This window comes from Etheostoma cragini, chromosome 1 (genome assembly GCF_013103735.1).
Source record: "Etheostoma cragini isolate CJK2018 chromosome 1, CSU_Ecrag_1.0, whole genome shotgun sequence".
NCBI classification, from domain to species: Eukaryota; Metazoa; Chordata; class Actinopteri; order Perciformes; family Percidae; genus Etheostoma; species Etheostoma cragini.
This window is the reverse complement of record NC_048407.1, coordinates 27103880-27131496: the sequence shown is the minus strand read 5'-3', so window position 1 is coordinate 27131496 and position 27617 is coordinate 27103880. Positions and strand designations below refer to the sequence as shown.

The window sequence follows — 27617 nt, the reverse complement described above, 5'->3', positions numbered from 1 at the left end:
AACAAGAGCTAGATTGCAAGGCAAAAATAACAGAACATGAGAGAACTAAACGTTGGCTTCGGCTGTCTGTGGCATGACTTAGTTTCTTTCATTCTGTCAGTGTGTGTTTCTGCGGGTGCAGCAGGATGTCAAGTGACTTTAGGGGAGAGATCTAGGGGAGACTTTAAGTGAGATAAGTAATAGGGAAAGAAACAGAAAAGAAAAGCAGACAATGCAGAAAGGTCCTTGCTTCTGTGTGCATCTTAAAATGCAGGAATACACTCGCAGAAACAGCCATAATAGCAGACATGCACACAAAAATAGACAGAGAGTTTCCACTCATAGAGCATACACACACACACACACACACACACTCAAACACACACTAGTGATTGTCCCAATGCAGGCCATGAGGAGCCTGTCAGATTACAGGAGGGTAATTGAATGGTAAGGGAGCAGACAACACATCTAGCACAGCCGGACTCAAGAGGCGGACGCCACCGTACCAGAGCTCAGGGGAAATTCAGGGCCCACTTAATAGTGAATTGGAGATTGGACATTGCATGTGTGTGCGTGTGTGTGTCTGGGTATGGGTTTGTGCATGAGCACTTGGTAGGTGTGGGACAAAGGAGAGCGCCCATGGCAGCAGCGAAAATGGTCACAAAAAATCTGAAGAAGGCTGATTTGAGAAACGCGGAGAAAAAAAGCGGAGAAAAAAACTCCCTGGAAAAAAAGGCATCACAAAGCAGAGAGAAAGAGATGTGTAATGATATAAAGAAAGATATGCTGAAAAACAAACAAAGAGTGACAGAAAGAAAAGCAGAGGAACAGAATGATGCATATGAATGGAAGAGCATTGGAGAGGTTCAAAGATAGAGATGCAGAGGGGAGGAGGATAAGGCAAAAGAAAGAGGTTGTGAGAAGGAGAGGGAAATGCTGAAGCAGCTGAAACATGAAGAGAAGAGGACGGCAGGAGGAGAAGAGAGACTGGGAGAGAAAAAGAACAAAAAAAGACAGAGAAGTAAGAAATGAAGGTGCTATATGATCAGCCTGAGTGACCATCTGCCAATGAGCATCTCTAATAGCACATGAAAATGACAAGTAAGGGAGTCAAAGAAAAGCCCTGTACGAGGAGAGGAAGACAAGTGACAAATGAATGAAGATTTCTTTTTTTTCAGTGGCACTTTAATGGCAATGAACACTCATTTTATTCCACGTGAATGGGAAGAGATGAGAAGACATGACATGCACAGTACACACACACACACACACACACACACACACACACACACACACACATATTATGATATTGATTGAAGGAGGTGGGAGGGTGTGTGTGAGACAGGCAGCCGACTTCTGTTGGGTAGAGAGGAGCCCAACGGCTGGCTAGAAAATAACAAGTAACTTCACTCTGGTGAGAAAGACAGAGTGGAGGGGATGTTGAGAAATGAATAGAAATAGAGAAAAAGGAGTGAGAGAGAGAGATAGGAACAACACAGAGAAAGAGAAAGGTAGGGTGTCAGAGGGGAAGGAGGCGAGAGGTATGAAAAAAGAGAGGAGAAAACAAGAAGGTCTGCTGGGTGTAAAGTTTCCCCTGGATATGATATGTGGATACGAGGATGTCATCAAGCCTGTGAAGTGGAAATAATAAAGAATTAGGATTGTCTCTGAAGACAGGGGAATTAATCCAAAATGAATTACTAAGGGGGGAGAGAAGGAGAGGAGGAAAAAAAAAAATCAACATCAGCTATTTCCTTTTCCTCTGCTTCGAGGCAGATAGGGGGCGGTTTGTGCGAGAACTGTGAATCCCATAAAAATTAAATTATTAACAAAGGGAAAACACACACACACACACAAATAAAAGTGGAAAAAATGAGCAGTATGGGGGAGGAGGGAGATAGTCGTACAGAGAGCAAGGGTACAGATGAAAAAAAAAAAAGACAAGAGAGATTTGAGTGAACTGAGGGTGGGCACTGTTGCTGCCAGATTGCACTGCTCTTTTGTTCCCCCTCGTCTTTCTGAAAAGGGCTGCCGGTGTTAAAGAGGAGATGCCGCGGAGGCCATTGTAATAAATGCCACTTGTAAATTGCGGAGTGGAATTATACAGCGTGCAGATGGATCCATACGCCTGAGCAAAACGTGGCCAAAAAACCGGGAGCGATAATTAAGACTTAGGGGGTGAATGACAGAGCCATTTGTGACGACGGAATATGGCGTCTCCTTGCTCTCTGGGAAACAGAAGGGCTCGGAGAGGCTCGGTGTCACAAAACATTACCCACACAGCTGTTAGCTTTATGAGCAGCGATGGTGTACTCCCTTCCTCCCTCCCTCCCTCTCCCCCTACCCTCTATCTCTTTCTAACCACTTCTTCTCCACACACCCACACACACACACAAACACACCTTGGAGCTGTTCTTTCCAGTGAGTTCCATTTTAAAACAACCCCCCCCCCCCCCAAAAAAAAACCCCACCGCAACCATGCATCAGCTCTTACCATTCGTCGCCAACCCTTTTTTTCACCTCATACCACCAACCTTGCCATCTCTGAGGGACTAGACAAGGACTTGTACTCCATCATTCATATCCAGGGAGGAGGACACACTCGGCATGCACACAAATATAGAGTAACACCCGGGCTGAAAATTCAATAAAAGGCACTGACACTGACAGTGCTTGGTACTGTTTTGAATGGGAGTTGGGCTTACTGGGGCTCTGGGCTGACTGTAAAGTAGGGAAATCGAATTCTGTTGTTTTTCTTCTCTCTCTCTTTGTTTAAAAAAAAAAACACATTTTTGTATGCCATCCCTGTGCTCACAATGTCCACACAAGTCCTTGCATGCTACACTGCTTGTATAGTTCAGAAATCATGTCTGTGCTTTGTTCCAGCTTGTTTTATTTCTCCTACCCAAAAACAATAAACTTGCACCCCTGGGAATTGGCACACCTCCTGCTCAACAAGTACAACTGCCATGCACCTGAATGCCTCTTTAACACTGCACAGGCTAAATTGTCGCCGCCTTATCTCTGTGCTAACACCAGAGAAACGCCTGCACATTTATCCTACTTGGCCAATAAAGTGATTTTGATTCTGATGTGTCCCCCAAACTCTGCCCTCCAGTCTCCTCTTTGTTAAGTCCATCTATCTCTCTGCCTGGCTGGCGAGCCTGTCTTCTGGTCTCATCTACCTCTTTGTCTCTGTCCCGGGGGCCTCCGCAGCGTGCAGAGTAGCCTGCGAAGTCTTAACTCAAACGAGACCCCTTCGCGCCCCGTTAAACCACCGACCTTCTCTGTCACTCCTGTCGCCCGCTGCTGCCGGCGACGGGGGCCTGAGCTGCAAGCTAAGAGACCCTGAGCTCAATAAAAGTGTGGGTGATTAAACAACTCCCTGTAATTGCTCATTTTGTGCAGAAATCAAACGGTCACACTTATTACAGAGGCAGGAGAGAGGAAGGTTGGGAGCACCAATTGCCAGACTCCCTTCATGACCTTATGCCCTCCCGTCACTACTCCTTTATTTGACCAAACAACCACTGTGTAGTGTGTGTTAACCTGCATGTGCGTGCTAATGCCCAGTGTGTGTGTGTGTGTGTGTGCTCAGTGTTAAATATGCAAAGAAATCATTTGAAACCAAGCAAAGTCCAATAACACCAGAGCTCCCCTCAGTGGTGGATGGTTAAACTGCACCAGAACAAGCCCCATCTAAAAGCAATGTGCAGTTGTGTCCCACCAGCCAGCTGGCCTTGATAACGGGGGACAAAGCCAAAGCAGGGGACCGTGTCCAACATGAGGGTCGGGTTTCGGAGATCGTAGTAACACGTGAACCATACACACCATTCTGCTAGTCTCACACACACACACACACACACACACACACATCCACAGATATCAGTACAAGGGCCAAGCCACAAGGCCCTGTCAAATGGGTCAGCTTACAAAGGGAGAGGCCCAATTACCGTAGCCACAAATACACACACAAAGTGCCTTTCAAGGGCCCATCAGTGCTTTAGCTTCCCCATGATTATGGCCACTCTCTACACACCCAGCACTTGTTGTACACATACAGTGCCTCCTTTGCCAAAACAGCCATCAGACTTGACTTTTTGCAGCAGAGTAGCGATGAGATGTGTTCAGCTGGTTTGAAAGAGGAGACCTTTCTGTGGTCAGAGGGAGAGGAAGGGAGAGAGAGGACAGATTGAGCAACTAGCTGGTCGACAACTATTACTGATCTGCTCTCTCTGAGGTGAAAGCATACCCTGCCATACTTAACCAGGAAAGATTATATTGGAATAAATAAATGGAAACTTTAATGACTTTGTGAAGCAATAAAACGATTAGATGTAGTTTTAGCAAACCTCTAGGTAGTGCAGTACATGTCGGTATATTGGTCCGTCCTGCACCACTTCCTCCGTATCTAAATCAATTACTTTTGAAAGGAAAATCAGTTAGAATGGGGAATTCATGCTTAAGGACTGTGATGTTATTTTTCTTCTATTTACTTTTCTGTTTTAAGTTAGTTTAGTATGATGTGGTGTATAAAGAATATAAAAATTCATTTTTCAGCGAGGGTTAGGGTTATGTATTGTACGTGGCACGAATTCCTCACATACTCACTGATGCTATGTTGTTAAGTGACAATTTAGAGGTTAGATCTCCTCAGTTATCACTACGCCTCTTCTGAAAAAAACCTTTTGCACGATATGTGTGCCATGTGGAAATAACAGGATAGATATATTTTGGTTATTACTCATCCATGTTCTTTATTTGTTCAGGGAGTAGCATTAAGATCTCAAGGCATCAACCTTTTCAAATAATTACATTATAATTTATTTTTGATGATAGAATAGAGAGCTCCCGTTGTTTTCAATGGAGTAATGGTGCCCCCTTCTGCACAAATCCAAGCACAATGCCTCAGTCATAATTCATTGAATGGTCATACTTATTTCCCACAGAGACATCAAAGAAATGGAGGCTGTATGTAAAACTGTGCAAAATGAGGCTTTATTCTTTTTTTCCTGCATCGTCGCCTGTCATCACCATTGTCATAATCACCATCACTGTCGTCAACGTCATCTTTGAAAACATAACTCACCAGAGACCCACAGCCGGAGAATAGATTCTCAAAGAGACTCGTAGCTTTAACCTCTTGGCCAAAGACAGGCATCAGCTATTAGCACAGTCCCTGCAACACAGTGAGTAAGCTGTACATGTCCACTCCTTTTTTGGGCAATACTTTTCAACGAGGTCTCCAATGTCCTTATTTACAAGATGCCCTCTTTTTGTGCAAAGTCCATTCAGAAGTCCGAATCTTAAGTTCCAGGAGACAAAGAAAGCCCATCTCAGTACGGACAGTGTTGGCTATTCTAGTCTTGCTGATTCCACAAATACTTTTTTCACCACCTTTCCTCCACAACCCGTCTACTGCAGGTTAGAGGACAGTCCATTTCTCCAGTTTAGGCAAACGTTGAATAAGTGCAATGTCTAGTATAATGTCAAGAAAATACAAACCCACACGTACATACATACATACATACAGTACATGACTAACTGATAAACTTGATTAGCTATACAAGGTTGCCATTCTCCAAGGTGAAACCAGAGCTGCACATTAATGCCGATCTAAAACATCCGGTGTCCATCAGGTAGGGGACTTGGAGGATCACCTGCACTGGAGAGCGTCAGTTGAAAGTTGGGTAAAATTGTCCATGATTTGCTGTACAGTGGATTTTTGTAAGTTGTGAATTCAATGGGAAGAGTAGTTCATAGACAGAGAGATTCATTTAAAAATGAGATATCCACCACTTAAAGAAAACATGATGACATATTGTGGTAGATTACTGAACATAAGATTACAGATATAACATGTCTACAGAGTAAATCCACTGTTTTGTTGTTGTTGTTTTGTTTTTGTTGTCTTTTTGGCGGGGGGGGGGGGGGGGGGGGGTTAAAAACCTTTGTTGAGCCTGCAATGTCACTTTTATTTAGTACAATAAAAGTATTAATTTTCTATTTTAATTCCCGTTTGTTTGACATTTAGGGTCTGAAGGTGCATGATCAATGAGAACCATCTGAATTCTGTTTGGAAAATACATTTGATAATGTTATCAAAAACAAAGTGCCTATGGTGTATGTAACTTGAGTTCAAGCCACACCTCGCTTATTGGATTCTGGGAGCGAACAAGGACAAAGTGACAGAGCACTGTTTGCCCCTCAGATAACCATGTCACAGACCTAATTCATGTCATTAGTCAAAAGATATTAAATAAATGGATGGGAAATAATGCCTTTGCAAACAGAATAAGAGAACAAACTTCAATGTGCATGTAAATCCATCACTTATTTGCCACAAAGGGATCTAATTAATCATTTGACTTTTCTTTTTCTTCTTTTTTTTAACTCAATATTCACAAAGAGAAATGACAAATAGAGATCATTAGTCCAGAGAATTGGTAAAAGTGCAGAAAGAAAGGAGAAAGCGCAGTCAACCAATGGTTGAGTGTGTGTGTGTACATGTGTGTGTGCATGTGTGTGTGCGTGTGTGTGTGTTTGTGTGTCTGTGTGTGGTCTTGTTTAACTATATTTGTGGGGTCCAAAAACCAGGAGTCCAGTATACTTGTAGGGTCCCAACAGCTTTGTGGGACCAAAATGCTGGTCCCCACAAGTTTAAAGAGCTGTTTGAGGGTTAAAACTTTGTTTTCGGATTAGGGTTAGACTTATGTTATGGTAAGGGTGAGGGTAAAAGTTAAAGTTAAGCATTTAGTTGTGATGGTTAAGGTTAGGGCAAGGGGCTAGGGAATACATCATGTCAATGACGAGTCCCCACAAAGGTAGTGCCACAATCCTTTTCTTCATGAGTGTGTTAACGGAGAGAAGCAGACTGACTTTAACTGAAGGTTAAATGAACATGTAATGTGTAACCACTCGGAGAAGAGGAACAAACAATTGAGAGGAAAATGAGGGGAAATGAACAAAACAACTTCATGTGCTCAATAGCTCCCTCAGCCTTCTGTATCGGGCCTGAGGTCGGCCCCGCCCAAACATTCGCTGTCTGCCTTTCTGTGTGCCTCCGCCAGAGAGACGTAGGGAGAACTGCCATTAGCTGGAGTAGATCTGGGTTCCAATCACACGCATGATCTCTTTCTGCACCTTAGGCTCCTGGGTGTTGATGTTGGCATCTCCTACTTGGCCATCCTCGTACCTGCACATCCACATAGATGAGTACACATACGTTTTTGATTTATTTAATTTTACTTTTCATCAATAGATGTTTAAGTTTTTATCACCCTGTCTTGCTCACTCCCTCATTTTTTCTAATACTATAAGGACCAAGTTCAAAGATACATAGCATAACATTTATTCTTATCTCATAAACAATGCATAATACTTATAATAGAAAAGTTAACCTGTGAGTTGCTCTTGTCAAGAAGCAAGTGAATTAGTGATTTATAGTGTTATTAGTAATACACTAAGCTCAAATTCGGAATTAAATTGTATTTATCTGTGATTTAAATTTGGGTGCAGGCCATCTCAAACCTAATTTCCAACTCAGAGGACAGCAGTGAACATGATACTAGACTTTGCCATTTGGTGACTGCCTTTGTGTCAAAAGCATGGACTCAGAACACTAACATCCGCAGCCAGTTATTAGATATTTCATGAGTTTCAAAACACAGTTTTAAACATCAAGTAGAAAGGCTATGACCTGAGAGGAACCCAGTTCAGTGAAGCGGTAACAAAACTCAACCATCAGGACAATTTATCCACTGCTAATTTAAAATGATGATTCGTGATGAGGGGCAACTGCAGCATGCACCATAACTCTTCATTAAATCACCTTCATCATGTGCGGTTTAGCAGGAAAAAAAAACAAGCAACCTGAGTGATGAACTATGCATTTAAGTGGGATTATTATGATGATTATTTGCTGCCTGGTATCTATGCAAGCTCATCTGGTAATTACGCATTAATTCATTCTGAGGAAGTGATCCAGGAGTTTAAAAGTTTTGGGAATACTTACACAAAAAAGAAGCGAGTACAGACATGGTCAGATACTGGACACACCCAGATGTTACCATGTTTCTGCAGATCCTTAGATGTGATAACTGTTGGAAAAAAAGATGCATTTTTCACCACAAAATTGGAAATGGTGGTTTCTGTTTACTTTCTTCTTATTCTGTTATTATTACTATTTGATATTGAGTTGCTGTTGTTTGTGGCATTATATAATACATACTATTCACTAAAGCTTAATGGCTTAAACTCAGCTTTTTATCCTAACTGATTAACCTTATTTGTTTTTTTATATATGTTGTTTTTCTATTATAATGAGGATTATATTACGATAATTGCTATGGCTTTCCTAAACTGCACATTAACACAGGAGTCACATTAGCCAGTTTTATTTAGATTTGAAATGTCCAACTTTATGAAATTGTTTACAACTTTGATAAAGGAAACACTGTATTCTCTAAAAGTGTGTATTAGATAATATATTAATTAATCAATATAATATTCTTTACATTTTGTGCATTCGTTTGGAGACAGATACACATCAAAGAACATTAATCGAATATACTAACGCCACATATTCACTATCATCTCAGCTTGAACACGTATGCTATAGTCTGTTTGGGATTACCTTCACACAAAGCGATGCAGTTGAGATTTCGACTCTGAAGAAACCTTGATTGTATTGGACGGCTCTATGGCAAAAAGAAAACAGTTTAGTTTCACAAAGCTGCTCCAGTAAATACCATGATCTCACTGAGCTGATGATATCCAAGAAGAATGTTCAAACCCTGACCATTACAAACACTGACTCTGTACAGTGTTAATAGTGATAACCAGTACACAAGGAACATTTGTACTCAGAATACCAAACATTTGAAATTCACTGAACAGCTCACAGTTCTCTCCATGCTTCAAATCACTTCATGTTGCTGGCCCTTTATTGGAGTAGCTTCTGTATGTGATGGTATTCTGAATTCGTGGAACCCAACCATCTTTTAAAAATATATGGTATACCTTTATGTGTCAGGATGTTGTGTTTCCAGTTCTCTCACCTGTGGTATGGTATTCATGCGGTTGTAACGCTGCACCAGTTCATCTTTGGTGGGCATGCGGTGCTGTCCTTTCCCCATTCCTGCAATAAGCAGCAGACAGAGAGCAAACAACCCTGAGTCAGAACGACCTTACCTTGAGTCAGACAAGCTGTGAAAAACCTTCCTCTAGTGGTCTCGAGCTCCTTGTACAGAGCAGTTATTCCCCACAGTGCCAACCTTCATATGAAGGTTGTTCCAAAACGCTACTCAATATATCTACATTACAAAATTAAATTACAACATTCAGAATTGACACAAAAAGGTGATATAGCAAGTACTGCTTTTCTTAAATCACTGGTTCCCAAAGTGAGGTCCGTGAACCCACAGGGGCCCCTGATTTCTATTGTTGTTGTTAAATTCTTTGTGAAACATGAACAAACACAAACAATGAACGCCACAGAACTTTCTTATATTATCCGGTTTGACAGTGAGTCAAAACGGCAAGAGAATATAATTAAAATACCTAAAGTATACTTTCTTGGGGCTAAGTTAAGTGGAACTGGATCCGTGCATAAAATCACTGTGTTACCAGCTACTGGTATGACTATTGGAACATCTATATTTTAAGGGCTTCTTATTATGCATAACAGATGGGCCCATTTTTCAACCTGCTGACCTCACATACTGTATGATTTCATAATTAGCGCCACAATCACAGTTGGAAACCTCAAAACCAACCTGTGAAATTGTGTTTAGTGGAAATACACATGGGGGGGTACGGACTTGTCTCTTCACCCCCTTTCCAGAAAATGAAAATAATATTTTAAACCAACAAAATACAAAGTCATACACACGGATCCACTGACAGTTCCATTTTACACAGCCATGACATAATGTATAGTATGATAGGCGGCACGCAAGCTCAGAGGCCCAAGTCCAGCACCCAAAAAATGGACACACAACACAGAGCAGCACAATAGGATAGCATGGAGGACAGCGCCCACATATGAAAATGAAGTGTTCCAGGATGATACCAGGCCACGTAACAAACATAGAGCGTACTCGGTCAACATGGAATAAAGGGGAGAGTGTTTAGGGGGAGGGGGCTGGGTGGCGAGGAATGAGCCGTTCCTACCTGAGTATCCAAAAGATATGCTGGAGATGGGGCTCAGATAGATCCCCTTTCCATACGCTGCCCCATGCAGCTTGGGTTTGAAAAAAGCAGGAAGGAAGGAAGGGTCACTGAGCAGTTGCACAGGACAACCTCACTTTTATGCACGCACGCACACGCACACGCACGCACACACGAAAATGGGTGAATGGCGAGCCAAAGAGCCAAGGAGAGAAAAGATAATTTTATAATTCCAGTGAGATGAAACAACTCCTATAACCCACACAGTCACCATCTGCTTACAACATAATGTAGTCCAGAAAAGATAATATGGTGCTCTTGCATTTTGTAAAAGAAAATTGTGCATAAAATGTTGAGGTGCTCAAGCAATGCTGACAAGAGAAATGAGACACTGTATGCTGGCTTGAAGGTAAAGATGGTTAAGTATGAGGATGACTGATAATAATGATAAGCCTTCACAAAAGAAGGTCCAGAATGAGAAGAAACAAGGTGTGAGATGGTGTTCATAAGCCAAAGTGAAACCAGCGGAGAAACGAGAGGAAGAACAAAGAGCAGCTTGATAGGTCGGGAAAGTAATGTAAAGGAGACGGAGGTCAGGAAGTGGCACATCTGGAAGAAATGAAAAGGAACAATAGAAGAGAGGTTGTGTGTGATGGTTGGAGCTGGAGGCGGACTCAGTCCTACTCCTGTGAAATACAATGACAGAGGAAGGGGGGGTGAAAAGCGGAGAAGAGAAAGAGGAGGCAGATGAGCAGTGATGCCAGATCAAAGCTGGAGAGCTATGAAAGTCGGAGAACAAAGAAGGCATAAATGACACACATCAGCATGATGGAGCAATCACGGCCGACGTGAACATTTCAAAGATGCTTCAGATTTCACATTTAATTGTTTTTCATCTATTTTCAGGACATGCCGCTGTATCTCCAAGAAGTCATTATCTGCAGTATTGTGCATACGAGACAATTCTTCACTCTCTAGCGCTCACTTCTTCTTTTCTTGCTTTAGTTATTTATCTTTTACAGACCTGGGTCACAGAGCGTAACAACAACCTTGGTAAAACAATATAAAAATGCATATGTGTGCAGACCTGAGCGAAGACACTTTGAAAGAAGGTTTGGTTTTCTGCTTCTTCGTTAAAACTATCTTTATGGTCATTTTTTTTGTCAATCATACTCATCTGGTATTAATTAGGTTTAAAAGAACTCTCTAACACTTTTGGGCATTGTGGTGGTCATTTCCGTGCATATGCATGGTTTTTAATGGTATTACCACACCAGCCACCACAATGGACAATAGTCTGTCATTCCACACACTGCTTCCCACTGTCCAGCCGATGTGAGTACAACACAAATTTCACAAATCCAAGATGGCTGACAGACAGACACACATGCTAAGCTGTAGATGCTAGATCTGATTTGCTAGACGTGTTGACGTCAAAGGACATGCTTCTTGACCCGCCTTATTCTGCTTAACCCTGATATTCTTACCCTAACCCTAACCAATCCCCACTCCCCATGCCTAGACCTAACTACGCCGACCATTGTAGCAAATCCAATTTTGGACCTACCATGCTTAGCGGCTCAGAAATATCCTGCCAATACCTCTTTAGTAGTAGACCCTTGCCCCCATTTTTTTTAATGACCCATCATGGAGCGCCCCACTCAGGTGCCTCGGTTACAGTCCAGCAATGACATTATACATCCTAGTTAGACGTAACTTGTGTAACGTTAGCAGTTTCTAACCCTAGCCTACTGCAGTAGCTAAAGTGATTATAAATATTTATATTCTTTTGTGTCGGCTCAATACGGGACAGAGGTGTCTACAACTGGAGCATGTACTGAGAGCGTTGTGTGTCTGTGTGTGTCTGTGTGACACACAGACACACACAGACACACAACACAATAGATGTTTGATCTATAGTAAAAGAGCTTAAAGTCAATAAACTGACTTTGAAATAGTTAATTTATCAAGTCGTACTTGCTTAAAAAAAATAGAGTAAGGGTTAAAAAAAATAGATTAAAATTAATAATTTAACTGCTTCAAGAAATGCCATATTTTACAAGTTCTCACGCTGTTTTGGCAGGGTAAACGGAATGCTGGAATTTCTAGTGTTAAATACATATTTCTAAATGTTAATAACTTGAAATACATGCAGTCTAACTGTGGAAATGTGAAAAAGTCCTTGAAAATGTGTGTTTAAAATAGAATTAAGTGAATTTTGTTATTTTTTTCATGCCTAAAGAAGAAAAAAATATTTTGGGGAAAACTCCTGACCGAGGTTGTCATTATTCATGCACAAAGGGGTTTTGAGGCTACTGTTTGACCCAGGTTTAAGTAGATAATGAGTGGTGGCGGTTACTGACCTTTTATGGAAGCCCTCCTTATTCACCCACAGGAAGTCTCTACTCACTACCATGGAGCTTGTCCTTTGCATCCTTCAGCTTCAGACCTAGCCTACTCAGTGCTCTAGGTGGTTAACCCCAACAGGGCACACAGGCAGCCTCCTGTCATCACAGCTGACACCACAACCCCCTCTCTTTGTCCCACAGCAGGAAAAGGCGTGCTGTCTGCTGCTGTTGGTGGCAGAAAGCCGCCAACATTGGCCAGGAAAATCTGCCAGTGTGCCCCGCTCGCTAAAATGCCAATTGCAAAGCTGACGAAAGGGAAGCTGGCATCCATTAACTGCAAAAATGAATCAGCCGGACAGCAAGCCTGCTCTGTCAGAGAGCAGGTTTACTGTCCGAGGGGAGATGCATCGTAAATTCCAGCCAACTGCCAGGGTTACGTACCTGCAGTTTGGTATAAGAGGCATTGACTAGTCCATTTCTCAGAACAGAGTGCCAGTTCTCTATATGGGAACCACTAGAGCAAGTGTAGAAAGAGGGAAAGATAAGAAAGAAGAGATAAAACAAAGTGCTGTGTCAATATAAGGACAGCGTGGATCCACTGATGTGTAGTGGGCCAGATCCATGCTGTTAAATAACACTGCGGCACATTTTGTCTGAGAGCTTTGATTGGGCACTTACTATTATTCATTTATTATTATTTTATTTACTGACTTTGATAATGTCTTGAATTATAACTGTAAAAAAACATTTACAGGTTTTTACATTATATCATTATACTAATTATTTTATAAAACCTAGAATTAGAAATTCATGGAGAGAAGATTCAAGCTCACTTTTGCCAACCACAAAGGAACTACTGTAGTCATCTATTTCTGCAATTTGTGCAAGGACATTTTGGGACTGTTACATCATCACAGTACTTGAAATTTATAGCATTCAGTACTAAAATAAATTATTAAAAGATGAAGATCAAAGATGACAACCCATCACTGCTATCTTTCAGCACAGGATGGGTTATTTAAATATGTCTCCCAGTGCAGTTATCTGGACTGTCTTATAATAAAATACAGTCACAGCAGTGTCACGAGTGCTGTTATTTTTAACTATTTTCAAAGCGGTACAGAGTTCTTGTTTCCACAGTCTAATAAATAAACACGGATCAGTTCTTAATTTCATTTAATCAGAGTGTGGATTTCTGTCTAAGTCTCACATTTTGGCATTAAACTGATCTAAACATGTATTTATATGTTCTATGTTTCTATTTATGTCTGTAAAAAATAATGGCAGCCAAGCTTACGTACAAATTTGGAATTTCCTGTTGAGAACGAATCAATTTTTTGAATTAACCGAAATGAAGAAAGACTGTAGGCACTGCTCATGTGTTAGCTGCACACTGCGAGTGCCCAGATGGGCCATGCGTATCTAAAATATTCAGCAAACCCCCTTCTGCTACAGTACAAATCTCAATACTGCTGGCTCCATGTGCTGGCTTAGCATGGTGGTTTCTCAGTCCAAGAGAATGGCCACGGCTCTTTGCCGTTTGTTACGGTTCCATAAAAATCTGCTGGAGTGGTTCCTCCATCCGCAACATAATGATCAGGCGAGACACAGAGACCTGTATATGTTTGACAGAGTGTACCGCTGTAGCGTTTAATTATGCATGTATTTCAATGACTGTGCTTGATTGGAGATCAATTATTTATAGTGAGTGATTTCTCAAATTACATTTGCCCAACAGCAACAAGCTGAAGAATATAATAACAACAACTTGTTTTCTGATATTTTCTAACGGCCTAAATGATTTCAACTCTGCAACTGTAGCTTTACGAGCTATAAGCCTCAAGGTAGCCATTCAAAGTAGCCATTCTGGTAATGATATCTCAGCTAATGAAGGGAACGAAGGGGACTCACTGGAAGGCGAAGGTGCTGCCATATAGCTTCTTGGCAGTGCGAAAACGAGCCTCCTTTGCTGGGGGGCTGCTGAGCAGCAGGAACTGGTGGGAGGTGTGCATGAATTTCAGTTGCTATCACAATGAGATCATACGGAACAAGAGACAGCAAGAGAGACAGCAAGGGAGACAAACAGACAGATACAGAGTGAGTATGAACCATTCAATGACATAATAATGCAGTAATAAGACATTCATTTGATACAAGACACTAAAGGGATGTCATTCTGGTTCCCTACCCTACTCAGAGGCAGCTTGACAATATGAGACCTGTTACTGGAAATAATCCTGCAAAAAAGACAGAGAGAAGATCAAAACATACAGTAATTAAGGCACAACATAATTTAAAGTACCAGAAATTGTGCTACCACCTGGGCCATAACCAAGGTTAAGAGATTAGTGAGGTTCAGAACTTTGTATTATAAATGGAGCTTATTTACGGTATTTTTGAACAAGGAAAATTCAGACCTAAACTATACACTTCAGACAATTGTTATCTATAATTAAATACATGCTGAATAACCTGTTGGCAAAATACCTTTAATAAAGCTTCACAATTTGTCACAATCAGGGGTGGAAAGTAACAAACTACATTTGCATTAATTACATAATTGTAACTACATTACAGGATTGTTCCTAAATTACGGTTTTTGGTGCTTGCATTTCATTTTCTACTAGTTCTACTCCGCTACATAAAAGAAGGAAATATTGTACGTTTTATTAAACTACATTTAATTAAAGCTTAGGTACTTTTTACATTGTATTTGTTTGTGATAAAAACAGCATAAATTAATATTGTATAATAATATAACACTTCACATAGGAGCCATTCTGCATAATCAGTACATTTACCTTTGATACTGTAGTATTTTGTGTGTGTGTGTGTGTTATAATAATAACCTTTTTACCTCTTTATCATAATAACTTCTTTGCTACGGCCATGGTAGTAGCCATGGCCGTAGCAAAGAGGTTATTATATGCTTTAACCACAATAGGACTTTTTCCCAGCAGACATTTTGACTTGTAAAAGCATGAAAAACATGGATGTAACTAATAACATTAAAAACAGCAATATTCTACTGAAGTGTCTCAGTGTTGTTGTTGGTACAGTGCTATATTATTTTCTGAAATTAGTCAAATCTCAAAGATCTTCATTTCATTCTCTTTTGCAGCAACTATGGTTATAAGTGGTATTACAGGTATGTTTTTGGATCTCACTTTCCCAGAGATTACAACAGTGTGTGACGTCAGTCAACTGGCAGTTGCTTCAAACACAAGTGAGTTGCGAAGTGAGTCTTTTGCATTAGCTCCGCCTACCGTCTCTGCATCACTAAGTGTGTGCTGCTTTTGATTTGTCCAGGGAATGTTGCCACCGACACCCAGTTTGTAATACGGCAAATGCAAGATGCAAGGGCTTTCAAAGGTTGGCCAAAGGCTCAATCACCATTGTGTTATCTCATTAGATGCTATCTGACACAACAGACATTTAATAAAACTAAGTGTTTGACATTATTACTTCAACATGCAAAGCAGAGTAAACCCATTTTTGGAACAGATACTCTTTACTCACCACTGTAGCAGGGGATGAGCTAAAGGGTCAAGTTTGTCCATCTGTTTCTTGATCTCTAGATATGAGCCCTGGAAAAGCGCACAAGCATGTGTTTCAATTTTCAGGGCTGTTTTATTTTTTTCAAAGCCAAATGAGCAAGATACAGTCTTACAATGTGTTTTATAGATAGCAAAGATGCAGTCAAGCCACAGTGGGTAAACAAGTTACATAAAAAAGAGCAAAGAAAAGCAATAGAGAAGATAAACTAATCAATAACAACTGTCACTTTAAAAAACAAAGACCCCACCCATGCTGCTCAAACAGTCCACTTAAAACAGGACTTTGCAATGGACATTTTCAGCCATGGGGTGGACATCAAGTGATGATCTTATATAAACTAAAAACTCATTTCTTAAACATTAACATTCATAATCTTAAACATTATACATCAAGCCTAACTGTACTGTGGCCCTTTGATTCTTTGCCTCCCATCCCTTCCTTGTACCTGGGTCATTTCCCGAATGGACATGACGCTGTCCAATGCTTTCTGCAGTCTCTCATAATTCTTCTTCTGTGTTCATCGGTTGAGCCAAACATTCATTGTATGCAATGAGAAAGGGAACAACATACAGACATCTAAAATCACTTGTAGAGGTTAAAGGTTTACTGAAATATTGTTATGATTTGTAAATGTGTCCTTTGAAAAGAAGAAAATACTCATTGCACTAGGAGGTGTAGGAGTTGTGTTTCACAAATGGATATGTCATCTGGGAATGAAATGTGCATATTGATATAGTTAGTAATCACGATTATAGCAGTGAAGATGCTGACCTTTGGGTTGAAGGCCAGGGTCTTGGGGTCATTGGGGTCAACAACTGATGGGTACGGCTCAAAGATGATGCTCTTACGGGGAGACTCCAGAGCAGCTCGACACATAGCCACAAGTAGGTCCACTACCTGCGGAGAGAGGGATTTATATTAACATTTTCTGCCTTCATGTGATGCTCTCCTTGGCTCATTTTGATGCTTTTATTGAGAAGAACCTGCATCAGTTCCTATACCACATAGAAACTACAAATACTCAGAGATTAACGTCATCACTTGAAAGAAAAAAACAAAACACAACTAATTAGAATTATATCATATACAATATGTTGTGTTGTTTTCACCTCTGCTCCGGTGGCCACTTCCTCTGCAGCTCCAGACATCACACCCAGAGTGTAGAAGGAGAACACACACAGCTCCCTGGTGCACACAGCCGGCTATATATAATCACAGATAGCCAGCACACACACACACACACACACACACACACACACACACAGACAAAAGATGTATACAAATAAAGTCATTTCAACGTGTAATACATATCTACACAAAAACATTCATGCACACACTTACTGACTCTCTTTTTAACTCTTTATCTTGCTCCCTCTAAACTAAGATTGCAGAAAATCCACTATGATCAGTGGATTTTCCACTCACAGGCTTAATAGAGAGATAAAACAACACAAACATGCTTTTCACAATTTGATTTTTAAACCAAAATGAAATGGTTTTCTCAATCTGTACAGTATGTTTCTCTTTCTCATCTCTGATACCTTCAGCATGGATCCGTTCTGAAAGACGTGCTGTTCGTCACACACCACACAGTACTCGTTGAGTGTGGGGATCCTCTGCTCCGAGTACTTCATTATCTGTTTGAAGAAAAGTGGTGTTCCCAGTTATCACTCCCACCTGAAGAACTGCCATATTAGGGAATAAAGACTAGTTTGGCAGCAGAATTTTCAAAAAAGCACAATTTTGTACTGCAGTTACATTTGACTAATCCTGTCCTAGCACAACAATGCACTGTGGGCCCCACCCCTTGTCACTGCCAGCTACCAGCAGATACTCATATCTTCTTGAGTTCTAACCTGCACTAAGAAGCCATACTCCAAGGTAGGGATGTTCTTGCAGTGGCCGCCCGCCTGGGATGAGAAAAACAATTCAATCAGCTGCCTCGTGGTAATCTGCGCAGGGGCCCTGGCCGCCGGGACAGCCACAGTCTGATGAGTCAAGTGAAGACAAAGCATTATGGGAAACGGAGCACAAGCCATGTTATGGTAGGGGTAAGGAAAGGCTCAGGTGGGAACAGTGCAGGTGGCGGGAGACTGAGAAAAGGGTCAGAGTGGATCACAGAGCAGACAAGAACAACATACAGTGCCTTAAAACCGCATTTGTCATCAACATTTTGTAGTGTGGATTATTTTGAACTCCTTATCATAGTGTCTTGATTTTCTACATCAGCAGTATAAGGAACGCAAGGGGTGCGAAGTTTGAAGCCTCAGAGTTGTGACAAAAACACTATGACCACAAGTTGAAATGTGTAAGTGAGACATGTTAAAGATAAATAGGTGGGGGGACAGTGGAACATTGTTAATGGAGCAAATTCCGATTCAAACTAAGAGGTATCTGACTCCAAATTTGAGAGATGCCGGTGTGCTGATTTGTCCAGACTGGCACTGACCTGGCTGTTTGGGGGATAGTTGAAGAGCTCCCCTTTGGGGTTCTTCATGGTACATGAGATGGAGCGGTTCATCAGGCGGGTCACTCTCAGCTCAGGGACGCTCAGCTTCCCTTTTAAAACTGTGTCTTGGATCAAAGGAAAACTCGGAGACCTAGAAAAAAGCAAAACACAGTTCATGCACATCACTTCATCAACCATTTTTCTATGATGAGAAAATGTTGATGCTGTCCATGCCTTTGTAGAGAGGATATAGTGGAGGGTTTGGCTTTAAAAGGCCACATCAGAAATTTTAGAGTGTATAATTATAATCTATCTTTGAATACAATCTTAACTACCAATGTTATAATTTGCAACATCTCCTCAGCTGTAATCAAGCATGGCAAGACTCTGTAATGTGTTAAAGTGGACACATCACAAAAAAAATCACATTTAGTGGAGTGCCTACCAACCCACAAACCAAGAAAATACGATGACCCAGTCAGTTTTTTTGTTAGCTGTCTAGATCAGAAAACATGGAAGTCAACAAGCCATTCAGATTGGTCTTCCCTTATTTCTCATGCAGGTTCAAGTACTAATACGGACCCGAGTATGGTGGTGGACTGGTAGTGTGAGAAGTGCCAGTTCACCTCCTGGGAACTGCCAAGCTGCTCTTGAGCAAGGCACCAAACCCCAAACTACAAGGGGCGCCTGTCCATCAACAGGTTCAGCCCTTGCATTCTGACATCTCTCCATTAGTGCATGTATAGGTACTGTGCATGTGTGTGTATTGGAGGCCTGTGTGTACTGTGTATTCTAACACCAGAGTGAAAACACTGTAATTTCCCCTGCAGAATTAATACAAGTATAAATCATTAGTTTTAGAATACACCGCCCCCCATCTGAGTATGTCCACCCATAGCTTGAGAACTACCTTTGCAAAGGTGGGCCATATTTTTCTCTGAAGCCAATCACAGCAGGCTGGGCCTTTTGGAATAAGTATTATACTACCTCTGAAATCTGTTTGGGCAGTACCTCAAGTCACTAACTGTTAATATACAAGAAGTGTTCACTTCCACTATCACTCTTAGTACAATATCCATGTACAGTCTTGACATGAGACTCCTGTCAAGTTGTGGGGATGTTGTGACAGCCTAGTAGTTAGTGAGGATGACCTCCATCGAGTGGGCCAAGTTATAATCCCTGTGCACCCATAACTGTCAAAGCCTCCCGGAGTAAGACAGAGGCCGAGAAGAGTAGTTCCTTCCTTGGGGAATTGGTTGAGTGTGTCAAATATTGAATTTAAGTCAATCTGCAACATGCAGTGTCAGAGATTCCTTTTCCCTGCTTGTCTTCTTTGCTACAGTTTATCTTTCACAGACAAACCTTCTCAAAGTATTTCCATAAATATCTTCCAACAGAAATCTTCGGATTTGGGAAAATATCTTGCTTCTATGTAATTACGTTAATCCATTCATATAGCACCATACTAGATTAGACATCACAAAGTGATGCACAAAAGAGTGAAAAACGACAACATCAAATAGAAACACAATATGGAAGCAATAAATAAAATAGAAAATACAAAATACAAAGGAAACACAAACTATAGACATCCTTCCTTGATATATGTACTGGTAAAGGCGTCTCCAGATTGAGGAGTTAAGAACACAATGAACTGAACTAGGAGGGCACAATATACTCTAATTTTTTTTTTAATAACTCCCATAATTTTGCAATAATAAGCTTTTTCTAAATGATAAATAACACCTTTTTGTTATGATAAACTTTATCTACGACATTCCTTCCTGAAAGCCGTTGTGACAACATAAGAAAGCATACTTTTCTTATAAAAAATCATTACAGACTCAAGAAGAACTACAAAAACATACTGCAGATGCCAAAATAACACCACAAATAACACTAATCATTTTCTGTAATTAAGGTTAATTAATCTTCTTCTTGAGTGATTGAGGATGCTTGGAAACATTGAAGTGTTTAAAAGAAAAATTAAGGACAACAGACATGTGGATTTTGCAATGCAATGAAAACAGTTTCTGTAGGCTATTATCATTTGCCAACTGAGTGTCAATTGCAAGCCTAAGATATATGCAGCAAGCTGTAATTTAAACATAGGGAAGGTTGTGTGGACGCCTTGAAAGAGACGCACAGCGTAAGAGAGACCTACTTGGGTATGGGGGAGAAGATGCTGAGTCCGGCTCGGAACTTCTTGATGGTTCCTCCGGCTTTGAACCAGCTGTGCCTCTTCTCCTGCTGGGCCTTGAGGAACTCATTACTGAGGTGCTTCCACTGCTGTGAGGTGAACGTGCTCAGGATCCTGCCATGTTACAGATAAGGACAGTTGAGCAGGAAGGCATGTGAGTGAACCTGTCAGGCAGTGAATTGCGCTACTTTGTTGTTGGTGTGCATTATTATTTAGTGGCTTAGTCGAACCAAAATTTGAGTGATTCTTATTTCTGATGCAGCATATTTGGTTATGCACAATCTGAGGTTATATACTATGCATGATAAAAAATAAAACATTATAGCTGCCGACTTACTTTTTGAGCTGCAGGCCCAGGCTAAAGCCTTCTTTATTGGAGGGCTGGAACACTTCTACTGACGGTTCTGAGTAAAGATGACTAACATTATCACACAGGGCACAGACAAACACAGACTCGTTCTTTCACTCTCCCTCATGTATAGCACATATGGTACTCACCTCCTACGCTCAGTGAGTGGCACAAATACCTAAAGTCCCTCCCAGAAAACCAACATCCACACTGACATCTTTACTCACCAGGTCCATCGAGGTACTGAGAAAGAGAAAAGCGCAGTCTCAGAATAATGGGCTCTGTTCTGATAACTTTCCAAGCTGTCGCAACCTCCTCCTGATTCAGACACACACACATATACACATACACACAAATATACAGAGTTAGCATTCTAATTAGGGCCATTTCTCACTGCATGAATAAATAATGAGCAAACAATGCATTATAAATGATGTGTTACTTTGCAAAATGTCAACGTTGGAATAGTAATGGGGAAAGAAGGAGGAGGTGTGTGCAGAAAAAGAGGAATGCTGACTCACATCTAAAAAACTGATGTTAATATGAAGATCGATGTCCACGTCATCAATGGTTCCATACTCCCTGATCAGAGACACAACAACAGATACAGTTAATTTGTCATAAATAATGGGATTCATTACACTCCAACCCTTTTAAGTGATTATCACTTGAGGGAAAAAATATGTTGGTTTTTTTCTTCATATTTTGCCACACAGTGCAGAGTTAAAAATGAATACATACTATCTTTGAATTGTGTGTGTGTGTGTGTGTGTATATGTAGAGGGGGGTGTTTCTGTGTATCTTTGCTGTACCTAACAGAGACAGCACTGTCAGTGTAGATGTCTTTTACTGCCTCAATATCTGCATCTAGTTGAGGGTGGCGGTACAGGTCAGCAGCGCAGCTCCCCTGTAACAAGCAGTATATTAACACTGGTCACAATCACAGCACAGGACATGCTACAGTGGCTTCTAACCTACCGCCACAGGCTTCTCCGATGAATTTAAGTACCCTTCAGTGAAACCACGCGTCATGTTCCAAATGTGTTCATTTATTGATTGATTTATTTTTTTAGGGACAAAACACATTTATCAACATCACTGTAAATGTGCCAAACGGCATATTTTCTAATTGTTGCCCCTTGGCCAGATGTTAAATTAGCCATTTCAACAACAAGACAACACACAAGAACGTGTCAAAATCAAACCAAATAAAATAAACTTTACAGCTGGATTTACAAAAAAAAATGCTTAGAGGATTAGGTCAAGCATCATGCAAAGGAGGACATGTAAAATGTAGCTAATTAATACACAGCAAACGTTAAGCAGACAATTAGCCCAAAAAGTTAAAACATGACATGACAACATAAACTCACATTAAAAAAGACATAGGTGAAACAAGAAGGGAAGCAATCTGACAAACACAAACAAAAGACCAAGCAAGTCAGGCATACGGTGACTAGGTACAACTGCAGGTCTGGTTGCCTTTTTAACCAAGTTTGAAGCAAAGCAACATATGCAAAGGTACAGTATGAGTTGCTATGTTGTATATTTTATGGAAGGATGTTCCAAAACTGTAAAAGCTGTCTGGCCAAAAACTATTTTCCTACTTGGGACAACTAATCTATCCTGAACACGTTTCTAAGTGAGGAACGTGGTAAAGTGGGGGAGGTGCTAATAATAAATCCATTAAGAATTGTGAAAATAAACGAGCATTGTGAAATGTAATAAGATTTTCCCAGCAGGAGAGGAGACCATATCTAGGCAGTGCAGTATATTCCAGTGATAGGCTTATTGTCCTGGACATTCGAGAGCTTGTTGATATACAGATTGTGAAGGCTTTAACATTGTATCAGTGGTAAGAGACTGTAGTTATACAGTATGTGTTATATGAGTGAAAATCATAGCATGGAAATAAATCTTAGCAGCTTCAACAATTGAATTTAAAGATTATTTTAAACTAGATATTATTTAAGAAAATGTACTACATAAAAGTGGATTTTGTTACAACAACGTTTAATGAATGTTTTTATATCAACTATTCAATCATTCATTGCTTTGAATAATATAAATGTATCCATTATAGTTACCAATTTAACTCTTAAATTTTTTATTAATTATTTTAAGCATTCTAATTCAATCATTCATCCATTGCTTTTAGCTAAGAATATATTCATCCAATGCTTTTAGCTATTTAGACCTCTCTGCTAGTTTTTTTTAACTCACTCTCAATCGCAACACATACTGTCGTGTTCAGGTGTTACAGCTGACTCAATACATACACGTTATTTTAATCAAATCAATTTCTATATTTTTAAATCAGCTGTGCTACTCAATCTCTCGCCTCTTTAACCACACTCTCGTGGCACATCATGAAATTATTATTAATGACATCCCTTCCTTAGATCTGATCCAACATTAAACACAATTTATATTTTTTCAATAAAATCAGAGTTACATTATGTGACGTTTAATAAAGAGGAGGATTTTGGATATATTTCTAAAACTGTTGGCTTACTGTATGTTTTGGTTGATTTTGGTATGTCTGTGATGGTTTTACATCCTGTCATTAAATACGGTCTGTAGTTACCTTAGCGCATTTGGTTATCCTCCATAAATAGCAAGTATTAATAATAGTAGCTGACCTAAGTTTTTCATGCACAATTCCAGTGTCTAGACTTGAAGTCAGACTCTCAGCTCCTCGGCTGAGTGTGTAGGACAGTTCCTACACTTTCATCCTTATCTTTACTACGCTGCTTTTAAGTTCTCTGACTGCATAGCAATGAGCTTTAAGTCCCAGACTGGATTTACATTTCAATCACAGGACTTTGAAGATAACAGTAAAAAAAAAAGATGACTAACAGATTAAGATCTTATATGGAAGTGAAGCATTGAACTTTATGAGATGAGACGATACATAAAATGGCAGCCACGGAAATTAATTTGACAGTGTTGCTTGGGACTGAAACTTAAAGTTGCATAGGGTGATAGTACTAAACCTGTGTTGTACTTTAGAGGTAATTTGTCAGATTTGATCTTGTCAGTTAACATAAATTCATATTTGAGACCTTGCAAAACTAAAAGACAAATGTTTTACATTGTAAATGAATATAGTGCTTCAGATGAATTAAAATGCAACAGGGATGCATTAAGATGGAAATCACAGTCAGTCGGTTGTCTACTACCAGAGCAAAATACCTCAAAAACTATTCCCCACAATAATCATTCCAAATAATTTTGGTGACTTAAAGTCTGGCCCCAACATCAGGTCAAAATTATTTCAATATATTCCAATTATTCCGTGCTTTATTTGCTGCTAACAAGTTACAGCAGTAAAACTTGTAGGTCAACAAAACACACCCATCAAAGTTGGATATTACTGTATTTTTAAATTAAAAAGATGAGACAGTGCTGTTGAGACTTATAATTGAAGACAAAATGTCAATATCCTGACAAACACCAGATTAAACAGAGATTTGAAGTAGGAAGGGTAATACAGGAGCTCTGCTGTACCTGAATACCATACAGGAACTGTTCGGACTCATTCTCCCCGTCCGACTCCTCGTCTGTCCAACACTGGCCTTTGATGTCCTGTGGGACCACACATTGTGAAAAGGCCATTATAGTGAAGCGAAAAGAAAATGCAACCCCTTTCTATCATCCTTTCATCTCACATCCTTTCTCACATCTCCCTATTTAGCCTCCCGTTCAAAACACCGGGCTTCAAAACACTGCTTTATATGGCATCTCAAAGAGAGAGACAAAGAGGTGTGATTCATTTCCAAAAGACAGGATATTCTTGAAATCCAACCTTCAAAAGAATACTCAACTTACAATCATAAGGGAGGAGTTAATCAAATAATAAGAAAAAAAACACTTCTCTTGTCATTTCCAGCAAAACCTAAACCCCCCAGGTCCTGTTGTAAAAACCTACAGTATTTCACTTAAGTCATATCCTTAGATTAAGCTAATACAACATTCATATATATGTGTATATGTATATGTACATGTATATGGAAAATAGCCATAGCAATGCCATTTTACAAAATGTAACACTTTCTAAAACTAAAAAATGAATGGATAACACAGCTTAATCGAATGTAGTGGTTACACCAATATAATCCTAGCTGTCTTACCATTGGGTCTTCTGTTCATAGGGCTCACTCAGACAGGTGTGGGCCTTTGAATACTGCCAACCATTGCAGCCTATGTCCAGATGGAAGGAACGAGAACAGAAAACCGGAGAGATTTGGCTGACCACCGCTGTTTCTTGCACTCTTCAGAACCGCAAACCCTGGGGGAAATTAAGATTAAAATGAAGCTAAGGACAATAGCAGGAAACAAAGAGACCATCTCCACTGATGCCATGCTTTGTAAATGGAGCCCTCCTATTCTTTTCTTTAAATGGTCCGCACTTCACCTTGCCATGTATCCTAGCAACAGCCATCTCTGCCTCCTTTCAGAGTAACATTAATCACTGTGGAGAGAATGTGTGGGAAATGTTTGCTGTACGTTCAGTACACAGGCTGTCTCCATTTCTGTGTTTGTTTTGTTTTTTCAGGAACGTAATATATTAGTACCGAAGCACCAAATGTTGGCACACCTTTACAGATGCACAGCGAATGATGTCATTGCATGGTAAGACTGACGTCTTTGATTTTGCCTGGCAAAAAAATGGAAGAAATCTTTGAAACACCATTTAATTTCCTGCATTTGCATAAATCAAATACATTGTAGGCGCACAGGGTTGAGTAAAATGATTATTATATTATTCATTTATCAAGAATTTTACATAATAAAATAATGGTTGCCTATAAATTAATAATTACAGTTGTCATGGTTAGGGGAAAAAAGGATCTTTAATTTGATATGGTCCGAATTTGGAAATAAAACATGACCAAATCTGAAGAAAAACTGCAAGGGTAAACAACATTGCTGATGTAACAGAGGCAGCTACACTGCATTTAATGGCGGACAATCACATTTTGTGTCAGACATGTAAACAATGAGGAATGGTGTCCCTTTCAACAAGACTTAAAGATGTGGATGCAGAGTTGCATATTTCACACTGCAGCATCAGAATACTAATTGCAATTTACATAACCTAGTGCATGTCAAACCAAAATAATAAAGTTTTTTTACATTTATCAGCATCTTTAGATGCGCAAACAAAGACTGAACAGCATGTAGCAATTTAATCATCCTTACTCTTAATTGGGCCATTATCTACATGCAGCCTACACAAAATAATCATGATACTGTGGTTTTTCTCTTCCTGGTGGTGGACATCTGTCCTTTTTCCGTGTTACGGTTTGTCCCCTTTCTTGTAAAAAACACCCTCGCAGACATCAACTGCATCCTATAAAACAAGGCTCATCCGTCATTATCATCTTCCACTTCAGCTCCTCTCCTTGCCTCTATATGTCTGCTGCCCTGCCATGTCCTCAACCCTGCTAGCATCTACACCCCTCCACTGCCCCCACTCCCCACCATTCCCATATCCTGTTGTCTCACATACCAATAGAGTCGCGACAAACTGCCTCCCCCCACACACGCCAACACCACCATCGTCCCCATTCCGCTTTCTGATCATATTTAACACTAACACAGATGCAATCAGGCGGATTTCCCCCTCCCCCCACGCTCTGCACCCCCACCGCATCCATCCACACTTACCTCCACAGAGGATGGAGACTCTGATGCCGTCCTTGCCTCAGCTGCTCCCCCTCTTAAAGGGCACACCTGCCGATTTCTTTCTCTGTGGCTGTTTTCCACTGAAATGATAGATGACAATAAGCCCATTAAAATAGAAGATTAGAGAAGCTGGAGCCACCGTTCTCTAATTCTACAGCGTCTGTCTCTCTGTAGTTGTGGTGTGTGTCTGCGAGCAATCCAGCTGGTGTGTGTGAGACTGTGTTTATCTATTGCAGATCTCTGCTGCTACTGCTGTCTTATAGTTTGCCTGACAACACTGAGGGGTCTGAGCATGCTCACTGAGAACAGGCAAGCTAGTCATGTGACCTGCAGCTGACTGCACTGCTGCTGAGAAGCAAGAAGAAAAATGGCTCTGCTCATGTCTATGCGTCTGCCTTTGTGTTAATGTGATTGCATAAGTCAGTGTCTGTTACTCTGCAATCGTGCTTTCGAGGTAGCATCTGGTTGATATATCCTGTAAAGAGTCATAATGTAATAAAAATGAAGAAAAAAAAGAAACCATAAATGTGCTTAATGCTACATTTGTGCCTGTAACTTAGCTGCACTGCTGGATGCAAACATGCATAGACTTAATTGATAAAATATTCAAATTATATTAGAAAAACAAGTTATTTCAGTTCTTAAAAATGGATATAAAATGTCCTTAAAAAAATCACATCTCCTGTAACTATGATACACTGTGTCATTGTGTGCATGTGTGAGACAATGGCCACTAGGTATTTGAGATAATCAGTCTTTACCCTCATTATACCAAGGTATCTATTTAAGAACTGACCTAATGAGTAAACAGGTGTTAGGCCAACTGTCTGATAAGTGTGTGGCTGTAGTCAGGAGAGGAATGAAGAAAGACAG

At 40.3% G+C, this 27617-nt stretch overlaps 1 protein-coding gene across 6 annotated transcripts; it reads right to left on the bottom strand.

Moving 5' to 3' along the window:
• Window positions 1-6818: 6818 nt before the first annotated feature.
• LOC117945101 (protein mono-ADP-ribosyltransferase PARP6) lies at window positions 6819-27021 on the bottom strand. 6 transcript variants are annotated; one of them, XM_034872397.1, is made up of 23 exons: window positions 26727-27021; window positions 25187-25344; window positions 24564-24641; window positions 21866-21960; window positions 21575-21635; window positions 21281-21371; window positions 21042-21108; window positions 20669-20818; window positions 18505-18655; window positions 17912-18043; window positions 17597-17692; window positions 17165-17257; window positions 16827-16952; window positions 16501-16563; window positions 16017-16084; window positions 14686-14734; window positions 14409-14521; window positions 12939-13011; window positions 10153-10222; window positions 9039-9118; window positions 8615-8678; window positions 7994-8078; window positions 6819-7174 (listed from the first exon to the last, which is right to left on the bottom strand). In XM_034872397.1, the coding sequence occupies exons 2-23, from the start codon at window positions 25187-25189 to the stop codon at window positions 7072-7074; spliced, it is 1911 nt and encodes a 636-aa protein (XP_034728288.1). In that variant the 5' UTR covers window positions 25190-25344; window positions 26727-27021; the 3' UTR covers window positions 6819-7071. The 6 variants fall into 6 exon arrangements, with proteins under 6 accessions (XP_034728288.1, XP_034728305.1, XP_034728296.1 ...); XM_034872414.1 differs by having other exon boundaries at window positions 16501-16566; window positions 17912-17965; XM_034872405.1 differs by having other exon boundaries at window positions 16501-16566; window positions 21281-21296.
• Between the last annotated feature and the right edge of the window lie 596 nt (window positions 27022-27617).